The sequence below is a fragment of the Fundulus heteroclitus genome, chromosome 12 (assembly GCF_011125445.2).
Source record: "Fundulus heteroclitus isolate FHET01 chromosome 12, MU-UCD_Fhet_4.1, whole genome shotgun sequence".
Taxonomy (NCBI): domain Eukaryota; kingdom Metazoa; phylum Chordata; class Actinopteri; order Cyprinodontiformes; family Fundulidae; genus Fundulus; species Fundulus heteroclitus.
In genome coordinates, this window is record NC_046372.1 from 48,960,865 (window position 1) to 48,982,937 (window position 22,073).

Consider the following 22,073-nt stretch of genomic DNA (forward strand, 5'->3'; position numbering starts at 1 on the left):
TGTTCAGGAATGAGGGGAAGATGGAGCAGGAGATCGACAGGCAGATTGGTGCGGCGTCTGCTGTGAAGCGGGCACTGTACCGGTCTGTTGTGGTGAAGAGAAAGCTGAGCCAAAAGGCGAAGCTCTCAATTTACCAGTCAATCTACGTTCCTACCCTCATCTATGGTCATGAGCTTTGGGTCGTGACCGAAAGAACGACATCCCGGATACAAGCGGCCGAAATGAGTTTTCTCTGTAGTGTGTCTGGGCTCTCCCTTAGAGATAAGGGACAGCTCAGTCATCCGGTAAGGGAGAGCTCAGTCATCCGGGGAGGACTCAGAGTAGAGCCGCTGCTCCTCCACGTCGAGAGGAGCCAGTTGAGGTGGCTTGGGCATCTGGTTAGGATGCCTCCTGGACGCATCCCTGGTGAGGTGTTCTGGGCACGTCCCACCAGGAGGAGGCCCAGGGGAAGACCCAGGACACGCTGGAGAGACTCTGCTGGCCTGGGAACGCTTTGGGATTCCCCCGGAGGAGGTGGCCCAAGTGGCTGGGGAGAGGGACGTCTGGGCCTCCCTACTGAAGCTGCTACCCCGCGACCCGACCCCGGATAAGCGGAAGATGATGGATAGATGGATGGAAAAAGGAAAGTTTTAAGATTAGTCTTAAAAGTAGACAGGGTGTCTGTCTCACGGAACAAAACTGGGAGTTGGTTCCACAGGAGAAGAGCCTGATAGCTAAAGGATCTGCCTCCCATTCTGCTTTTAGAGACTTTAGGAACCACCAGAGGACCTGCAGTCTGAGAGTGAAGTGCTCTGTTATGAATTACGAAAGTTGGTACTCAACATACGCAATGGAATATTGTTAAAGTGTTACTTTAGCAATATTCCAATTGCTAAAGTGTTACTTTTACATTGTTACTTTTGGATGTGTATCCACCAATTTAGATGTCAAACTTTCATAAAAGCTGTCTTAATGCAAGAAACAAAACCCTTAAACACATGAAATAACAAGTAACTTTAAATAACTAAAATGGTTTTGTTAACTTTTCACATGAAGCTGGATTAACAGCTAGTAAGATACCTTTGATAAAATTGGTATACTAATGTTTAAACCAGGGTGTCAAACATATGGCCTGCGGGCCGAATCTGGGGGTGTGCTTCCGAACACGTTTGTGTGAATCACCCAGTGGACGGGCGGAGAAAATGCTGGACAGCATCTGCAGTGTCGGGCGGCCGGCGGTGCGCGAATCCCAGCGGTGGCCAATAGGCTGGAGTGGCGCTTGGCTGCGAGGGCTGCTCGATGCCGCTTGCGGCTTAAATTCTGACTGCAGTTGTTCTGTTTCTGGCCTCAGAGGTTTGTTTTTTGACATCGTTAGTAAACAAACAGCATCATGAAGAACAAGGAGCACTGCAGATAGGTCAGGTTCTGGTTCAGTTTAAAGTAGGGATAGGTTGTAAAACAATGTACTACTCTTTAAAGATCTGAGATCCATCCAACATGAAAAGAGGATGGGAAAACTGCAAACGTGTCCAGACCACAGTATCCATCTAAACTGACAACCAAGGCAAGGAGAGCATTAATTAGAGAAGCAGTCAGGTCAAACATGGTGACTGGAGGAGCTGCAAAGATCCACAGCTCAGGTGGCAGATTCTTTCAACAGGACAATTATTGTATGTATGTTCTGTATGAAAGAGTGTAAAGAAGAAAATACTGATGAAAGAAAGTAATAAAGGTCCTGTATGTAGGAGACACAACAAACCTGGAAGTTAAATTTTTTTCACTGAAAAATATTTTACTTATTGGAGTACATGCAAAGTGCCATTTGTGGTAGAACCCTATCATGTCACACCAGGGCTTCATAAGAATGGAAACAGGAGGAGAGGTTCACCTTCCAACGACTCTAAATGTACAGCCAGACCTACAGGAGAATGTTCACAGATGCTCCTAATCCAGTCCGACTGAACTGACTCTGTTTAGGAAAGAATGGATAAAAAAAATGCAACGCCAATAGAGATATAACCCAAAAAACAAAAGGAGGGTCTCCAAACTATTGACTTAGGGAGCTGAATTAAAAAAATAGGCCACAGTTTTACATTTCTATTTGTAAATCATTTTTCTTCCACTTCTTCTCACATCTTGCACTTCCTTGTGTTGCATTTTGAACACAAAATCCAAATGAATTACAGGGAGGTTTTTGTTCCAACGTGACAAAATATGAAAGATTCCAGGGACGTGGATGCTTCTGCACGGCGCTGTATTTGCTTCAGACTGGTCTCCTGGATGCCCCAGTCATTGTGTTCCTTCTGTCTCTGCCCAGCTGTCTTCAGAGCTCCAGCAGCAGCCCGAGTTGTTGAACGGCACCAACAGTGAGTTGATGCAGGCTCTGATGATGGGAAACTACACTCTTCCTAACACGTCCACCCTGCTGGAACAGCTGGACACCATAGACAATGCTGCCTGTGGCTGGACACATTTCATGTCAAAGGTCAGCAGAATAAGGGTCATTTGGTGTGGATGTTGACTATTATTATAACTTTAAATGGGAAATATCATGTAAAGTTCACTTGTTTAGTCCTTAAATACATTTTGTTTGTGTTATTTGAGTCTCTAGGAGTGCTGAAAACTTGATTGTAATCTGTCCAGGAGCAAGTAGAAATCTTTATATTCTTTTTGGATCATATTTTTCAAACTGTTTAGTTTTCTTAGTTCTCTATTACTTTCTTAACAATTAGTCACTGCTAATTCAGAATCTGAAGAGAGTCCGATATCAGTCCTGGTGAACATTTACTCCCACAGCGAATGCGGTTTAGCTTGGTCCAGCTTCACCAGCCACAGAAACTCTGGTTCTATTTCAAACTGGCTTTAAGTAGATGCAGAAGTAGCCATATGCTTTCTTCAAGCACACAGCTTAATGGCTGACGCACATAACAAAAGCCTGCGCAAAGCCACAAAAAGGTGGTATACACCAGTTCATTGTTATTGTTTTGATCCGGGTTTTTCGCGCGTGCGTGCCGGACTGGTTGGCAAAAGACGAACACAATGGCGGACGCAAACAGAGAAACTGACGAGTTCTCCACGTATTTTTCTTCTTTAGATAACGTATCACAAGATCGTTTTAGGAGTAAGTTGACGGTTGATGGTATCAGATTGCCAGATCCACACTGCAAAAGCCTGAAGGGATGGAGCGAGTCTGTGAAATGCTGGCCAAGTGTTCCGTACCCCAACATATACAGCTGCCTTATAAACACGCAGGCCAGTACAGACGAGAGAGCACGAAAGCCCCTGAAACCACTGGACGGCTACAATTATTTTATATCGGGGAAAAAGGCTCCAGCAACGCCCGCGACGCCATGAGGGATTAAGCGGGTCAGAAAATGGATGGATGGATGTTGTTCACACGTTTGTGCAACAGCACAAAGCGGCGTCGGACACAGACCTCGTCTCAGCAGAGAGGACGACCCACCCGGTAGGTTAAAAAAAAAAACATCATTCACTACGGATAATTTTGGTATTTTTGTCTTGTTAAAATGGGTGGGGGTGTCGGCGACATTGCAGCGTAAACACAGAAGTACTAGCGCCCGTGAACGGGGGCATAATGGAGCAGCAGCCGCCACTGTCTGGAGCAGCAGCGGCTGCTGCTGCTTCTCCGGCCCGTCTAGCGATCGCCACCTCCCCTCCGCCGCTATTTAAGTAGAACAATGACTAGAGCAGAATTAAGTTGTATTTACCGGAGATGAAGTGTAGACTGCAAATTCTGTCGTAGTATGATGGCTCCCCCAGTCCATTGGGAGTGTCTGCCTGCGCTCTTTTCATTGAAAATATCCATTTCTTTCTTCGTCCTTCCTCCTTCGGTAAACGACAGAAACGTACATCCAACGATTTGGAATGCCTCTGTGTGCAACCGGGAGCACAACAAGTCGTAGGCATTGTTTAGATTCCAAAAATAAACGAACTAAAAGTACGCTCTAAATCACCCGTTTTGTCATGTAGTAGACGAGAGCAGCTCTGTTTTTTGCCAACCACCGTGCCCGGATGTAGCGCTGACGTCACGCGTGACCTACCCTATATGAATGAGCTGTGGGTTTCCCCTCCCCAAGATGCACACTGAAAACAGGCCATTTTTAGACACAAAGTTTACAGCTTTAAAACCTTCAAATGGGTAATTTAAAGCAAAAGGGGTTTCTTCATAACTTCAACTAGCAAATTTTGCACTAAAACAAAATAACTTTTTTCTCAGAAGTTAAAGGTTTTTCTCAGTTTTCTTCATTTGTTCGCTGCTGACTTGTTCCCGCTTTCCCCGTGGCGCATTACAATTGCTCAACTCTCATGGAAAGGCCAGGCTTCCTCTTAGAAGGCAGGGCCACCTGCCCAGAAGATGGAAGGTCAGCATCACACTAGGGGTCCAACTGGGCCAACTGAGCCACCCTCACAGCTGGGGCATGCAACTGCAGTTCAGGCAGAGATTCTCTGACAGCGCCTCCACCAGGTGATCATGTCCAAGGCAGGCAGGGCACAAGTCATGAACATTATCTACCTAGAGCGTGGCCCCACAATCCATACAACAGTGGGAGCCCTCTAAGCCCGCAAACAGAGTTTATCCAAATCCAAATTAACTAAGAGAACCAAACATTGACCACAAGGTCGACTGACATTGGGAAAGAGGGCGGAAACGCTGCCGTCACCAATTATAGCCAGACAAAGAGAGGCTAACGCTCTTAGCATTGATCCAAGTATGACCACAAGGTGGGCTAGAACTGGGAGAGGGAGTGAAAACGTTGCCGTCACCAATTGTAGCTTCAAAATTAACTACGGTGTGTACCACAAACACCATAATCGTAAGTCCTAAGTTGTGAGAGAAGGCACAAATGCTGCTGTCACCATCAATCAGCAGTCCTACCTACAAAGTAGTCCTCAAATGAAGATCAACCTGTTGCAGCCCTTGGATGGTGATACACTCCAACTTCATCCAAAAGGCAATAGGGCGCCCGACAAGTGAATTTACGATTCAAGGTTTTTAGGCCGAAACCACTGAAAACAAGCCACAGGTGAAGAAAACAAAGGAACTGAGCCTAGGATGTCCTCAGGCTATATAAGTACTGATTGGCCGTCCGGTGTGTCACAGGTATGACTATTGGTATTATTACTTGGACGGCATGCGCGAAGGAAACATTCAATGCTTTTAGCACCACCCTCAGGTTGTCAAGAGGGATGAATTAGAACTGGAAGTAGTAATAGTTGTTGCATTAGTACAGCAGTTAAATATGATTGGAAGATACAATTGCTGCCTTAGAAGTCACTGTGGTTTATCCATATGTATGTAAGTCACCATAATATATCTGGATTGCACTGTATATATCTGGATTGCACTGTACATACTCCATGCAACTCGTCCTCCTTTGTGCACCTTCTGTTGATTTTAAGAGCCGATGTGACATGTGAATTTTTCCATTGTGAGATCAATAAAGTTTTATCTCTCTCTTATCTCATATTTTTAGGCAGCTCCACTTGTTGATAGGGCAGCAGGTGCTGTTCCAGGTGCTGCACTGCTCCTGACTGATGCATGGCACTGTTCTAATGCCTCTGACTAGATCAGCATCAGTGACTGAGATTAATTATATTAAGTTGGGCACAGTGTGCAATTCCGTAAATCCATTTCTGCTATAGACCAACATTTTTGCCTCATGTTTCTAGGTCAGTGTGGATGTCTTCAAAGGCTTCCCAGATGAAGACAGCATTGTCAACTACACCCTGAACCAGGCCTACCAAGATAATGTGTCTGTGTTTGCCAGTGAGTCCTCTTTTTGTAACTTCAGTATTTACAAAGTATTTACAACCCTTTAAGTTCTTCACATTTTGTCACCTTATAACCACACCAATGTAAGGGTGTTTCATTTTAGAACGTTTTGTGACAGACCAGCACAAAGTGATGCAGAACTGTGATGTGGGCTCTGAATCTGTATTCTGACCCTGGGAGTCATTGCCTTGTAGCAGCTGACAGTTATATGTCTCTATCAGGTTTGCAATAATAATAATAATAATAATAATAATAATAATAATAATAATAATAATAATAATAATAATAATAATAATAATAATAATAGCATTATTAGCAGTGTTATTATTATAACAATAATAATGATAATAATCATACTGCTGCTGCTACTACTACTACTAATAATAACTAATACCCCCACCCCCCGGTGGTCTGCATGTCTGACCCACGTCACTCGCCCTGCTGTATGCTGTCCAAGTTCTGAAATTGGCATGACAGTGCCCAGTGTGCGATTTGCAAAAAAAAAAACAGAGGGTGGGGTGGGGGGTCATTTCAAGTGTTTTATAAATGAATATAACAACAAGGTTATGTGGCCTGCCGCATGCTGTCTGGCTGGAGACAGCATACAACCTGTCCTGGGCGGGAAGTTGGAGAAATCGGCTGCTGCTGCTTCTTGTCTTGTGACGCTGCCTGCAAATCTTCATCATCCACTAAAGTTCGTCCTGTAACATTACCATGGCTATTTGTCCCGTCATCTACTCTTGACCTTTTCTGTTGATTTTTCGGGCCGAAATATGACAAAATACTTTGGGAGTGGGTATTAGTTTACTTTAACCGCTTTGAGCAGAAAACGTATTAATACTCTTTAAAAACAGACAACAAAAAATTGAATTAACAAATGTGAAGGACACAAGACATGTATTTATATTAGGCCTGTCAAACGATTAAAAATTTGAAATTGAATCGATTAATCACATAATGTCGTAGTTAACTCGAGATTGATTGCAAATTAATTGCATGTTTTATCCTTTTATTTCTGAAAGTGTAATATCCTGTTTGGGCATTTTAATATACAATTTTGCAATAAATGACACAAATAAAACACATGCTTGTACAACAAATATTTTTATTTTGTTATTTTTCAAGCACTTTTGAGAATTGGAATGAAGACATCCTAGTGCCAAATGTTAAACTCTGGACTATGATGGCTAAATGACTAATCATGACGCCCTGATGTTTACACAATGTGTAAATAAATTTGTAAATAAATACCATTCCAATATATTTTTTGGCCTCTTAAACAAAGATAGACATGGTATTAGGCATATACATATAAATTAATAAACATTTTGCATTTCAATAAAGTCATAAGTTTTATTGTTAATTTTTTCACTCTCTCTCACACATCTAATTCTGAGCTTTCACACCAACAACAATATTTTTGCTTGCTGTTTATATCCATATTTATACAGTTTAAGCCTGGAAAAAGGTTTTAAATTTCCAGGACATTCCAGTCTTACACTTTGCTTGCAACTGGGCAGGAGCTTAGTACCCTGAATGAGACTGTTTAGCAACTGTTTAGTAACTCCAGGTCCTTCGTTTGGCCATGTAATTCAGCCTTAGTTTGTCAAATACAGAGGAAACAAATTAATAAGCATTAAAGTGCGGTTTACGGTTTGGGTTTCTGCAATGTTATCAGCATGTTAAAAACTCATCTTCAGAACCAATGTCTGCTCAAAATGGTGATTTGCACCAAATAATCTACTTTCAGCACTTATCACCGGTTATTGCACCGTAAACTGCAGAAAATATGTGCAGAGTTGCTCTGTCTGCCTTTACTACCGTTGGCTCCTATGGCGGAGGGATATTTCAGCTGGATACACTCAAAGTGTCTAGTGAAGGCAGGTCTCTTAAAGGAGAAGTCCGGTCAAAATCAGAATTCAAACCACTGAAAGTACTTTGAATACAAAACTACTACATACTGTGCAAAAAATTATACGTTTTTTTAATTATGAATAATTTTCATTTAATCATGTTTATGTGGAGGAATCCATCTTGGTCAAGAATAGTACTGTCACCTCCCATTTTTTGACGTCACTCGGCGGACCCGCAGTTGAGCAAGTTTCAATGCTCTGTTTGTCACGGCGCACTATTTTCCAACATGGTGACGACTGGTGCTCTGTACGAAGCAGAGAGTGATGAAGTACTTAGTGACAGTGATGAGAGTTCCGTGGAGCTATCATCATCTGATAGTGATATGGATTTTTTTAGAAGAGTTTCTTGACAGAAACCGGACTTTTGACGGAATCCAGCGTACCTATTTCCAGTGCAAACTCAGTCGGGTCCTACAGTATATATGTATACACGCGTGTGTGTGTGTGTGTGTGTGTGTGTGCGCGCGGTCCGCCGCAGCATGGCTTTGCCGGCGCTGCAGCGGAGCGCACACAACCACACACACAGCGGAGGAGAGATCGCTGAAGTGACTTAAGTTATATATTTGCCCTCTAGTAGGGCAGGTGGTCATTATTGTATAAATATTAAAATATAAGAGCGTTCCAGCACATGCTGGGGCGGAGGGATACCACATCACATGCGGTATCCCTCCGCCCCTCTGCTCGGTGACCATCCCTGCAAATTCTAAATAAAAAATTCTAAAATAAAAAATAACTTACCGAAAATCCTCGCTCTCATGTCATGTTCAAAACATTCTTCTTCAAAATGGTCGCTGCATATGACGTGTTTTCTCTCTGGCCAGGAGTTAGATGGCAAATCCGTTCTGTTCAAGTTGGCAATCCAGCACCGAGCCCGGTGGCTCATGAATCGGGAAGTTGAAATAAGCAATGTTTTTTCCACTTTTACCAGTTGTGTTGGAACATCCGATGGCCATGCACGTGGGCATTGTTGCTTCAGAAAAAGCTCTTGGGAATGTCAGCAGTGAAGTCCTCTGGAAATCCGAAAAAATTATTGATGATCGCAGCTATGTAGAACGGCTCCTATTGACTTTGCATGGAAAGCGGAGAGAAATGCTGTCGCCGCTTCCGCTTTTCCACGCCCCAGGATGTGATGTCAAATGCCCCTTACTGCCCAAATATGGGCAGTAATGTCAGCCCCCATACACAGTGATTCAGACGACAATTTATGTTTTTATTTTCTTATTGATTAAAGATAAGTTCATTAAATAACCACAAACGTATTAGTTTTAGTTATAGCTAATGATACCCTGATTTTTCCTTGTTGACCGGACTTCCCCTTTAATAACAGCTATTTCATCTCTTATTTTAGAGCCCAAATAAACGATTTCACTTTCAGAAACGTGCCCACAAAACCCGCAACCCGGGACTCATGAAATTTACAAGCGCTTTTAGAATAAAACAAGTCCAAAGTTGCATGAAATAAACAGTCTGTGCAACAGTGAGCGCGGTTCTGTTTTGCTACAGTCTCTAGCTCTTATGAAACTACGGAAAGCGCGGAGAATAAAAGAAACACAGTCCGGAGAGCACGGCAGGAAAAAAACATTAGGGAACGGTGTGTGTGTTTTGCCGCGCAATTAATGGCGACAAAAAACATGTCAGCGTTGTGGTTAACAAAGTTAACGCGTTAAAACGAACAGCCCTACTTTATATACATGTTTAAAAATCCATAATATTACTTATTCAGACCAGAGGGGGGGGGGGGGGGATGTATCCCCCCTGGGATAAAACATGAATGACCAGAGGGGGGGACGTCACAAACAGAGGGGGGGTAAATCCCCCCCATCCCCCCCCCGACAAATCGCACCCAGACAGTGCCTATTCTTGAAAGGTTTGGCCATTAGAATACATTTTGTCAAGTGGTTCGTATTGCAATGCATTTCATAAAGTCATTAATAAATTTATATAAAATATTCAATATGGGCAAATAGTTGTTTAGAGCTTTGTAATGACCTCAATGCCATCACAGACTGCATAATATACCACATATACATATAGTTTACAGTGTTTGTATGAATGCCAAGAAACAAACAAATGACTAACTTTTAGAACAAACTGGTTGATTTGTAGAGTAACTGATATAAGATAGAACAGTTTTAATAAAAAAATATTTTATGACAGCTATTTTCGTAAGTTATTTTTTATCCATATAATGCTTGGGGATTCTGAACATTTGGGCTCATTGAGTCATACCAAGCTCTTGATCAGCATCAATGTTGATGAATTCTTGAACTTCTTTACTTTTCTTTGCTCCCAGGTGTGATTTTCCAGACTAACAAGGATGGTTCTTTGCCACCTCATGTTCAGTACAAAATAAGACAGAACTCCAGTTTCACCGAGAAGACCAATGAAATAAGAAGGGCATACTGGCGACCTGGGCCCAACACAGGAGGGAAATTCTACTTCCTGTATGGTTTTGTGTGGATTCAAGGTAAATCTTCCTGTTCTTTGTAGTGATGCCCATTACCACTAGCCCAAATCAGAACACAGTCATGCATAGGTATTTAACTGGTGTTAAAAAAATCTACACAGAATTAACACACCAATATGATAGAAACAACAGTAGCTGGTAAATGAAAGCGTCATATTTTTAAACAAGTTCCAAACATGGACTATAACTCTGTTTCCTTATCTGACAAGAACTTCCTACTAACTGAAGCTGAGAACAAACCACAGGTTGCTAATAAATAACGTCTGCTATCTTTTATCAGCTGTTCAACCTGTACAGCACACCCATTGTAGGCAAAGTTTGAATTCTAGAAAATAAAGGCCTTATTTACTGACTTATCTGCTGTCTCATTCAGCTGCTTGACAAATGCTATCACTGTGTGAATGTAATGCAATGTAAAAACGTCCACTGAAGCACAGGTAAATCAGAAATTGGCAAAAGGCAAGGCAAAGCAAGTCTATTTATATAGCACTTTTCATGAACAAGACAATTCAAAGTGCTGTACATGAACAGAAAAACATTACAGAGAGGACAGGACAAGACAAACATTACATTAACAAAGGAATAAGCTTATTCTTTGTGATTTCTGATCTGATTTCTGATGAAAGTAATTTTGTCCAACTTTTCTAACGCTACAACTAGAATAACTTTTCTTGTTTGATTGTTTTACTGGAACAAGCTTCATTACTAAAAAGTCTAAGCTTTAATTGTTTAATATATTCATACAAAGTCCTGAAAGCTACAACTTGGGGTCTTCCAACTTATGGTCTGATCTATCTAAACTACAATTAAAATGCCATAGTATAGGTGGTGTGTGTGCCTGTGTGTTTTAGTGTAACCACGTGTGTGTTAGTCAATGAACTGTGGCAGAGTCTGATACTGATGGCGTTATTAGGCAGTTCAGCAGCGTTCTATTACAAGTCACAGATGTCACCGAGTATCTTGTTTACATAACATCTAGGAGAAATTAAGATTGTTTGCCTTTCGCAGTTGACGGGGAGGTCAGATTCTGATAGCAGCATTTGTTTTGGGCGATTCCAAAAAAGCCAAAACTGTGGTAATTTTGCCAGGGTCCAGCTTCCAGCTTTCTCTAAGATTGTTCCCAGTCTGCTAGCAAGTTCAGAAACCACAGCTGACTTGCAATTCTGCTTACATAGCATTTCAGTCTGAGTGCTGGTACCAGAAATATCCCTCACATAGTTCAGGCATCGTTGACATGGGCCGAAACAGCTGTCGACGTTTTCAGAATTTCTCGATACTCCAGGTAACCGCCAGCTCCAAAAAACAGAAATCCTGTTATCATAAATCCGATTTTGAACACATTTTCAACATCCTCGACTGACAAAATGGACAGACACACCATCCTCCTCCCACCATGTGTCCAGCTGCAAATTTCCCATCGGAGCACAAGGGTTCTCCTTCGCCCAGTCTTCTCATTGAGAAGATTTTATCAGTTGCGTTGATTGTCCAGCTGACCAGATTCATAAGTTACAATTCAGAAGATATGTAAAAAGAGGCTCCAAAAAATTCATAGAACCAGAAGCAGGGCAGACATGGGGGAGGGGGAGGGGAAAGAGCAAGTAGAGATAAGGAAAGGAGAAAAGTATGGAGATAATTTCTTGCCAAAAGTTTGTAAGCAAAAAATTGTGTTGCACACAAATAAAACCTGTTTTGCACACAAAATGATATGTCTCACACAAAAAAAATTGTTTTGCAAACTGTTCGCCAACCTTGCACTCAAAATATAATTTATAAGTTTTCCTCGAGTACAAAACGGTCTGTGCTCGCACAAAACAGCCTCTGCTCGAGTACGAAACAATCCCACCACCGCTGCGGTAAATTTGTGCCAAAAGTCACGTGATGCATTAAGAGTTGTTGTTCAGACTTCCCGACAGCAGGGGGCGCACCAAAAAAACTGAAACGCACCGGTTTGGCTGAGGAAGAGAGACGTGATAACACAGCTAACAGCATCAGCACCCCACAGGTAACTTTCAAAACTTTCCCGGTGAAAAAGTAGCAGCTCACTGATTACATCATATTTGGAATTGTTCAAGTCTTGGTAGTCTTGTGATGGAAGTTGGCGTGTCTCAAAGCAGGTTGATGATCTGGTAGCCTTCCATCCAGCCCAGAACTTTGATGACCTTCATCAGTGGATGCTGGAAAACAATATGTGTTATGGTTATGTAAAGGATAATACTCCTCTTAAAGAAAAAAAATAAATTACCAAGATGAAAACAAATGTTTTAAGAAAATATCTACCCATGTGGCCAATTCCAGCTGTGGTTTTTGCCATTGCCAAACCAATTTTATTAAGTGCACAACACATATTTGCAATTGGGCACAGATGACCTTATTTTTACTTTGAAGAAATGAAGGAGTTAGAAAGGTAGTGAGATACAATCTAGATCTGCTGCTATATGCTTTACTTGTAAGATTCATATTTATGTTAGAAAACGCAATTTTTAATTAATTTCCTTACCAATTTTCATATAATCAATATCCACTCGTTGCAATTATTTTAAATTGCTTAAGAATCCGTTTTGCACATAAGCATACATGCATTGGTTTAACAGTTTTAGGATAAATTATCAAATCCAAACACCAATTTAGGTTTACACCAATAAGAACAACAGACAGTCAGTTGAAAACAACATAAAAACACATTATAATCTGTTAACAATGCATTTATCTGGGTATCCACTCAGGTACTATTTATTTGACACAACAAAGTAAAGGGAGAAGCCAACCAGTGGGGTTACATTACAAAGCAAAAGTTGTTTTAGCATGACGTTCAACCTAAGGCTAGCTTTCATGTTATTTGCTCTAAAACGTAACATGGTCCCTTACTGTAACACAGCAGTACCTTTAACTGAAATCTTACATGTTATATCTGCAAAGTGAGCTATTACTTTTTCACCGGGAAAGCTTTGAAAGTCATCTGTGGGTTGCTGATGCTCTTAGCTGCACTGAGCTATGATATCACGTCTTTCTTCCTCAGCCAAACCGGAGCTTTTCAGTTTCTTTCGCGTGCGCCCCCTGCTGTCGGGAAGTCTGAACAACAACAACAACTCTTAATGCATCACATGACTTTAGGCACAAATTTACCGCAGCGGTGGTGGGATTGTTTCGTACTCGAGCAGAGGCTGTTTTGTGCGAGCAGAGGCAGTTTTGTACGAGCACAGACCGTTTTGTACCCGAGGAAAACTTATAAATGATATTTTGAGTGCAAGGTTGGCGAACAGTTTGCAAAACAATTTTTTTTGTGTGAAACATATCTTTTTGTGTGCAAAACAAGTTTTATTTGTGTGCAACACATTTTTTTGCTTACAACCTTTTGGCAAGAAATTATCTCCATAGAAAAGCTTCCGTCTTCATCGAGAGCAGGAAGAAAACTTAAAGAGCAAAATATTTGTACACCTTAAAATTGTAAATTAATAAATTAACCTAAACTAAGAAAGTGCCCCAAAAACGCTCTTCCATTGATGCGCTTTGTACATAAAGAGGAAATGTGCTGTGGCCCTTGCACTACAGCTCCTCCATCTGCCCCTGTCAGAGGATGGGCCATAAATCAAGACCCAGATCTGCATATCAGTCAGGAGCTGGTGAGAAACGTGTTGTTTTGTTTGTTTCACTAAGAGCAGCATTTATATGGAAAATGCTTACCACTGTGCAAAGTGAGCTAGAAGCAGCTAGGAAGATGCCTGAGCCAGCGGCAGCAGAAGCACCTTTTTTCTTCTGCAGGTCATATTTTATGCAGGAAGCAAAGGGGGAGAAAATCTGGTCATCAAAAAGCAACTTGGTGCCCAGCCTGCACCCAGACAGAGCTGGCCCAGAGACACCACAAGGCGAACAGAACCCATTCTAAATGCTCTGCCTTTTAGTTTCCTCAAAGCAAATGACAATTTACACCAAAGATTCTTTACAGAAAAACAGGTTTCTCTCTGAATTGTAACTTGTGTTCATTTATTATCTTTTTTTACATTTATTTGAATTGATGCAGAAATAACATAAATATAAAAGCTTATTTAGTTGTATCTATTGCAGCATGACCAAACTTACATTTCAGCAAAGCAATATTTGCACTCTTAGGATAACCTATTATATTCAAGTACGCCCATAAATTTTTAAATTAGGCACTGATAAATAAACAGCTTTATCCTCAGTATGCTGAATGTAGGTGTAATTATTAAGTTCACAGGGAGAAACACACACCTAACAAGAGGTATGAGTGGAGGTAAAACTGTTGATATTTCCCTTTAAGGACATATTTGTGCTTAACTGATTGATGGCAAAGTGAGTACAAGTTAAACCATTTTTGTTTAAAGTTAAAGGTCTTCCTAGGAAAGTTGGAAAAACACTGAGCAACATTGTCTTGTTAGGTAGAAAAAGCCTGTTCTCACTAGGTTTGAAAATCTGCATCTGAATGAACTACCAGGCTACAGGAACATTGCTCTTTGGAGTGATGAGGCCAAAAATAGACCTGATGTACTTCTCAAAGTTTGGAGAAAACCAATCGCCGCATGTCAGTAAGACCCCACTTAATTCCAGCTGTGAAGCATGGTGGTGGAGTCATGATGATTTGGGCTTGTTTAGCTGCTAAATGATTTGCGCACCTTGCAGTATGAGTCAAACACAAGCTTACTAAGACATTGTTTAGTCAAATGTGTGGCCATCTGTCCGACTGTGGAAGCTTGGCCTAACCTTTGTCCTCAAATAACTGGATGAAATTTTCCCACTCACCGTTTGAAAAATGCACAATAAAAACATACATTTATGCAAATGTAGGGTTTGGCATAAATGAAACAACCACATTTCTTTTCATAAGTAAATTAAAATGTTTACTTATTACCATGAGTGTTCCTTAAACATCACCGTATTTCTTCTAACCTTAGTTTGCCTCTTTAGACATGATAGAAAGAGCCATAATCAACACCTTTGTGGGCCACGATGTGGTGGAGCCCGGTAACTATGTCCAGATGTTCCCTTACCCATGTTACACCAGAGACGAGTAAGTAGTGGGATTTCATATCACATACTCTACTTTTTATACTCTATCTGTAAAATACAGGCAGATATGAGTAATCAGTAGATTCAGATGAAAAATCTTTTGTATCTAATAAAAATGTCTTAAAACCTTTTGATTTTGCTCATATTAGAGTAACAGTCATTCATTTGAAATGAAGTGTGATCTATGACTGTGTCTTTACTTTCTGTCTTTTTATTTTGCTCCCTTTAGTTTTCTGTTTGTGATCGAGCACATGATGCCACTATGTATGGTGATATCCTGGGTTTATTCAGTAGCCATGATGATTCAGCACATTGTAGCAGAGAAAGAACATCGGCTTAAAGAGGTCAGACTGTATGCTTGCGTTTATAGTCCCTGTGGCTTTACACTTAGGTAGTTATGATTTATCCTCACTTAACTCTGCTTGTATTGTATCATTATTTGGAGTATTTATTATCAGTATCACACATGTGCTGACTCAGACAGTTTGATTTAACATAGCTCTAATGTGCACCTAAATGTGCGTATTGTGTAAACTGATGATTTCTGCCAATGCAACAACAAAAAAAAGTCTTGTAGATGGACATACAGTAGATGTGGTCATGTGAAGCTTTGTGCATTTCTGCAGCAAAATGGAAACCAACCTTATTTAGTTTCTTGAAGAGATCTCAGAATTTGGGTCCAGTGTTTGTTCTGCTCCACGCAGAGGCTTTTAGAGAAAAGCTACTCTGTGGAGCAGGTAGCACTGCTGAAAGAATAAGAGTAAAGATGAAAGGAGGCACTGTTTTCCCCCCTTTGTCCTTAGTCTGGATCTAGGCTTTGCTGCAGTGCATTCTAAGTGAGCTGGTTAGTGTAGAGGTTACTAATGCCTTATTAAACCCATTGATAATAGAAACACATTCGTAAGCTGTACTGACAACTGCAAAGTTAAAAATCTAAAACAAACTCCAGTGTTCATCAAGTTTAGTACAAAAGGTAATTTTAATGTGTTTCTGCAGTGCTATGAAAAAACTATTCACACCCCTTGAACATTTATACACTTTGAGACTTAACCAAAAATGTCATTGTATGTTTCAGATTTTTATTGTTTTAGAACTATAAATCTGAAAATTGTGGCGCAGAAGAAAAAGATTAATTAATAACTGTAATATAACAAATGTGTCACGATTCACACAGGGGACCTGCAAATTTAGCCCCAACACAGGAGAGTAAGTTTACAGTAAAATAGGTTTATTGCAGCAGAATTAATTAAAACAGCTCAGGATATGCCTCGTCACACGAAGCTCTTCAAAAAGAGAGAACAGGGTGGTGACTGGATGACTTGGTGACAAACAGAACTTGAAATGTTCACTTCCTCTAACCCTCACCGCAGCTGCTGCTCTGGCAGCAGAGCAGTGACTTAGACTAGTTACATGGGCGTGAGTGTTAGGCTGGGCCATCAATCGAGCGCACCTCTTCTTACATATATAGCCACTCTATTTATACAGCAATTTATAACAAAGTCAAATTCAATCAAATTATCCAGATACATTGGTCAAAAAGTTTGCCATCTAAGGAAACCCAGCGGATTGCATCTTGACAAGTAGCATTCATTCCTCATGAAAGAGCGTAGAGCCACAGAGGACAGTTGTCTGTATTGTTGATGGCTTTGCAACAATCTCTCATACTGGGCATGCATGAAGCGACAGTGGAGAGAAAAACTCCCCTTTAACAGGTAGACAACCCTCCAGCATTACCAGGCTCAGTGTGATCGGCCATCTGTCACGATCAACTGGGGGTTTGAGAAGACAGAGCAGAGACAGCTTTTTCAAAAACAAAAGTTTTAAGCCTTGTCTTAAAAGTAGACAGCGTGTCTGCCTCACGAACCAAAGCTGGGAGTTGGTTTGAACCAAAGCTGGGAGTTGGTTCCACAGGAGAGGAGCCTGATAACTAAAGGATCTGCCTCCCATTCTACTTTTAGAGACTCTAGGAACCACCAGTAGACCTGCAGTCTGAGAGCGAAGTGCTCTGTTAGGAACATATGGGGTAATCAGATCTCTAATATGTGATGGAGCTTGATTAATAAGGGCTTTATATGAGAGAGGGATAATTTTAAATTCTATTCTTGATTTAACTCTAGAACTCGATGTCGTGTCTTGGATCGACTGAAAGCTTTGAACTGCATTTTGTGGACTTCCTGATAGTAAAGAATTACAAAAGTCCAGCCTTGAGGTAACAAATGCATGAACTAGTTTTTTAGCATCCCACCTGGAACCAATATTTATAATTTTGGCAATATTCCAGAAATGGAAGTAGGAAACCTTAAAAAAAATTAAATGTGAAAAGGGACTATGTGCTTGTAGTATGTGCATCAAAGTATGCAGCACTAAATTAGACCAGGGAGCCAGATCCCTGTGAATAATCATCTTCTTTTCCAAGGGAGCTACGTTATCTAATGCAAAACACAACGAGGAAGTGACACCATCAACAAAAACGTCAAACTGTGAATGGGAAGAAACAACATTGCTGCCATCTGCTGGACATTTCTGTGTTACTGAGGAAATTAAAAGGGGGACAGGCTCTTTGAAGTTGATACAGAATCATCTGATAAATATCTACTATAATAAAACATTCTTTTGGGGGTGGAGAACTCAGTTAAATTTAACTCAAAGGTTATTAGAAATGGTCAGATAAGACAGGGTTGTGAGGAAATACTGTTAATTCTTTGCAATCAGGGTCCAAATCAGATAAATCAGACTGAAAGATGGTTGCCTCTCCTCCTCCTCATCTTGTAGTTCTGGGAATGTGAAAATTTAAATAATTAGAATGAGTTGCCTCATTTATACTAAATGGCACTAAAAATTATTTCAACCAGATCTGTTATCCAGCATCCAAAGCGAGGTAAATGTTTATGGAATGGTCATTCATAAAGAAGTCACTGAGGAGATTCTTATCAGAGGGTTTTGGCAGGAATCAGTAGTCAAGAGGTGAAGTGGGGGTTGGTGTCCAGATATCAGCTGTAGAGATCTAGGTAGAGCTCATGGGGAAGGTAAAGGGGTAAATTCATGTACTGGAGAGCATGGAAAGAAAGGACTTTTACTGGCACCAGGTAGTCGATAATCTGGCGAGGAGGCAGTGGCTGTGAAGCACTAAAATCATAACCAGGTATTTTACATTTGCTATCTTCTAAAAATGTCTTTAAATTTATGTTTGGTCATTTTTAGGAGAAACATGTTTTAAATAGAGTTTATTCTTACCCTTTTTCTTACCTTTTTTATTTTTCACGAGGGTTCGTGCGAGAATTTGATTTGCGTTTGCGTGCGTTCATGTGCCATGGTTTGTTTACCATCATTTCTCAGTGTTAGCGCTGCCATGAGTTTTTGTCTCTCTCTCACACAGACGCACACACACAGAGATGCTGCAGCTGCCCATAATAAAAGCTCCGTGCAGTCAGAGCAAAGCGAACAGAGAAGAGAGAACCCTGGTAAAAAGTTACACAAGGAACAGCACTTACTGAGTGCACTGCAGATTAGTCTCTGTTGGAAACGCCCCTTACGCCCATACAAAAACCAAGTCACTTCCACACTCCTGATCTTCTGGAAGGTTTTAACTTAGGCCCAACACAAACACACATGTTTTAACATGAAAAAGTCCGAATTTCAGGTGATGGCTCCTTTAAATAGTGCAATGCACAGGTAAAACAGGGAGGCAATCAAGCAGGTCACAGATGAGACTGATCACTGCAGGGAGAAGGCAGGAGAGATGTGGCGGCACCAAAGTACTAACAGGGCATGAGAAAACATGAATCGTTACAAAATTAAGTAATTTGGTGACAAATCCCCAAACATCGTAGGATCATACCGGTGATCTGCAACCTTGACAATTAAAAGAGCCGTTTTTCACAAACGTTTGATAAATATCTTCTATAGGAAATGTACTGTCAATTTTAAAGAACCATTTTATTTGTATTATTATGTAACATCCAAAAAAAAGGATTTGAAAAATGTCAACACCCCAGAAATTCCTCTTAAGGGTTGTTGAAATTTGGTTGAAATTTATGTTAGAAATGCACATATTTTCCAACCTAGAAAATAGATCTAAAAATATCACTAGTACTTATTACTCATTATGTTGTGGAAATTCAATACAATTATTCCATGAAAAAAGTGATCAAATCTGCATTTGTTTTTATATCTAGGTCTAAAGACATTAGTTGGTTTTTCATAATTTTTAGCTACAGTTGTGGAATGTTCAAAGAGCCTCCGGAACCACAGGTTGCAGAGCCCTGGAATATACTGTTTAAAATGAAATAAAGGTAAAGCACCTTTGAAATTTACACCATCACTTTTATGTTCCTTATTGGAAGGCTTGGTGTTTTTAGACCTTGACCTGGGCTGAGGATAAGGAGTGGGTCAAAATTATGCAGGGTTTTATAAAAAACGGATAAAGCGAAAAACAGGCGACCATAAGGCATGTTTTATTAGAGTGTTCGATGAATTTGATAAAATCCCTTGTGTAACCAGTAGCCTCTTTCATCAGGTAATGAAGATGATGGGTCTGAACAATGCGGTCCACTGGGTGGCTTGGTTCATCACTGGCTTTGTCCAGCTCTCCATCTCCGTTACTGCTCTCACAGCCATCTTGAAGTACGGCAGGGTGCTGCTCCACAGTGACCCGCTGATCATATGGCTTTTTCTAACCATTTATGCCGTGGCCACCATCATGTTCTGGTGAGCACTTCAGGTTTTCACACTCTTATAATGCATCAGTGTTTCACTTACAAACACTGGTCTCTGACCCCAGGTTTATCCTCCTGCATGCACCATAGAATCAGGTTCATAGTTTCATAAGTCAGTTTACTGATAAGGGTTTTTATGAACTGAATTTTATCCTGAAAGCAAGACATGGGTTTTTCGTTAATCATTTCTGAAATAAATGGGCTTTTTTCAAATTTCTAAAGATGGCAAAATATTTCAGTCAGTGCAGCCACGTCTGTGATTTTCAGTGACCAGCTTCATTATCAGGGCCACACTTTACAGGTCTTCTCGCTAATGTAAAATCTTTCTTCATTTAGTAACAGAAAAAGCATATACATTTGTGAATGACATTTACATTTGTACTATATATTTGTACTAAGTTTCATGTCATGGTATTCACTACAATGTCTGAAATAATCTGGCATATTTAGATATAATAATCAGTTATGAGTATAAAAAATAGCTTAAATAAAAATTTTTATCACACCAGGGTTTCCACACCAGGGGCTGCACAGTGGCGCAGTGGGTAGCGCTGTTGCCTTGCAGCAAGAAGTTCCTGGGTTCGAGTACACCCCTGGGTCTTTCTGCATGGAGTTTGCATGTTCTCCCTGTGCATGCGTGGGTTCTCTCCGGGTACTCCGGCTTCCTCCCACAGTCCAAAAAACATGACTGTTAGGTTAATTGGCTTCTCCAAATTGTCCTTAGGTGTGAGTGTGTGCATGAATGGTTGTTTGTCTCTGTGTTGCCCTGCGACAGACTGGCGACCTGTCCAGGGTGTACCCCGCCTATCGCCCTGTGAACGCTGGAGATAGGCACCAGCAACCCCCGCGACCCCATGAGGGATAAAGCGGTTTGGAAAATGGATGGATGGATGGGTTTCCTCCAGCATTTTATAAGTCTGGTGGCCCGCTTTTAATAACTACAGATTTACTGTTTTGCTGTATGATAAAACAACCCAACTATACTGGAAGTGGCACAAGAACTGTTTAAAATGTTTGTGTAAAAGTAATGATGTGATCGATTTTAAAATGTGTTTCTTAATAGAGTCTGACTCAGTGGGACCAAAGGTTTATTGGAGGTAACATAATATGAAATGAAATAATTAGATAAATAGGTTTTGTAAAAAAAAATCTGTTTTCCAGTTTCCTGGTGTCAGTTATCTACTCCAAAGCTAAACTAGCTTCAGCCTGCGGAGGAATCATCTACTTCCTCAGCTATGTGCCCTACATGTATGTAGCAATAAGGGAGGAGGTGGCCCATGATAAGATTACTGCCTTCGAGAAGTGCATTGCTGTAAGGCCTTTTTTACTTTTTATATGTCATTGTTCTGCATATGTTGCTGTCACCCTAATTCTCAACATGATGACTCATTATAGATGTGTTATGTCTTGGTTCCAGTCTCTCATGTCCACCACAGCCTTTGGCCTTGGCTCCAAGTATTTTGCACTGTATGAGGTGGCAGGTGTTGGCATCCAGTGGCGCACCATCAGTCAGTCACCAGTAGAGGGCGATGACTTTAACCTGAGTCTTTCTATGATGATGCTCATAATTGATGCTGGGGTGTATGCCGTGCTAACCTGGTACATAGAAGCTGTTCACCCAGGTGGGAAATCACTGCTTTTTGAATCATTGCCTTTATCATCTCCTTTCATAGTGATTAAACCAAAGTTTGATTCTTCCTGCAGGGATGTATGGGCTGCCACGCCCATGGTACTTCCCTCTGCAGAGATCCTATTGGTCAGGCAGTGGACGTGTTGAGACCTGGGACTGGCCCTGGTGTGGAGGTGGAGCTGCAAGGCTCAGTGTGATGGAGGAGGATCAGGCGTGTGCCATGGACCAGCGGAGGTCCGGTATGGAGAGTTCAAGTTTATTTTGGGCTTGTGATGATGGTTTCTTCTCATGTTCTACAGGTTCACGCAGACAAAAGGCAAGGATAACTAGAAAAAGCTGTTCCTACGCAACAGCGAGTGAGAATGCTAATCTGCAGAATGATTGAACAGAAGATGCAGAAAACATTGAAATCAGATTTGAAGAATTTGAAAAAATGTAAAAATTTGAAGGAATTTGAAGAATTTGAAGAATTTGAAAAAGTTTGAAAAATTGAAAGAAATAGAAGAATTTGAAGAATTTCAAAAAATTGGAAGAAATTTGTAAAATTTGA

The 22,073-nt window shown here is 40.9% G+C and overlaps 1 protein-coding gene across 7 annotated transcripts in view; it reads left to right on the forward strand.

Annotated features, from left to right (window-relative positions):
- abca2 (ATP-binding cassette, sub-family A (ABC1), member 2) overlaps positions 1–22,073 on the forward strand; it is a 243,795-nt gene that overhangs the window by 90,669 nt on the left and 131,053 nt on the right. For 6 of the 7 annotated variants that reach the window (XR_004932179.1, XM_036144720.1, XM_036144715.1 and 3 more), the window contains 9 exons: positions 2,297–2,464; positions 5,671–5,767; positions 9,980–10,153; positions 15,077–15,179; positions 15,408–15,522; positions 19,695–19,885; positions 21,055–21,205; positions 21,311–21,515; positions 21,598–21,762. Coding sequence is in view for 6 of the 7 variants with exons in the window: in XM_036144720.1 (XP_036000613.1) it covers positions 2,297–2,464; positions 5,671–5,767; positions 9,980–10,153; positions 15,077–15,179; positions 15,408–15,522; positions 19,695–19,885; positions 21,055–21,205; positions 21,311–21,515; positions 21,598–21,762 (1,369 nt within the window). In the remaining variant the exon portion in view is untranslated. The remainder of the gene's footprint in view (positions 1–2,296; positions 2,465–5,670; positions 5,768–9,979; positions 10,154–15,076; positions 15,180–15,407; positions 15,523–19,694; positions 19,886–21,054; positions 21,206–21,310; positions 21,516–21,597; positions 21,763–22,073) is intronic. The other variant, XM_036144717.1, reaches the window with a different exon arrangement.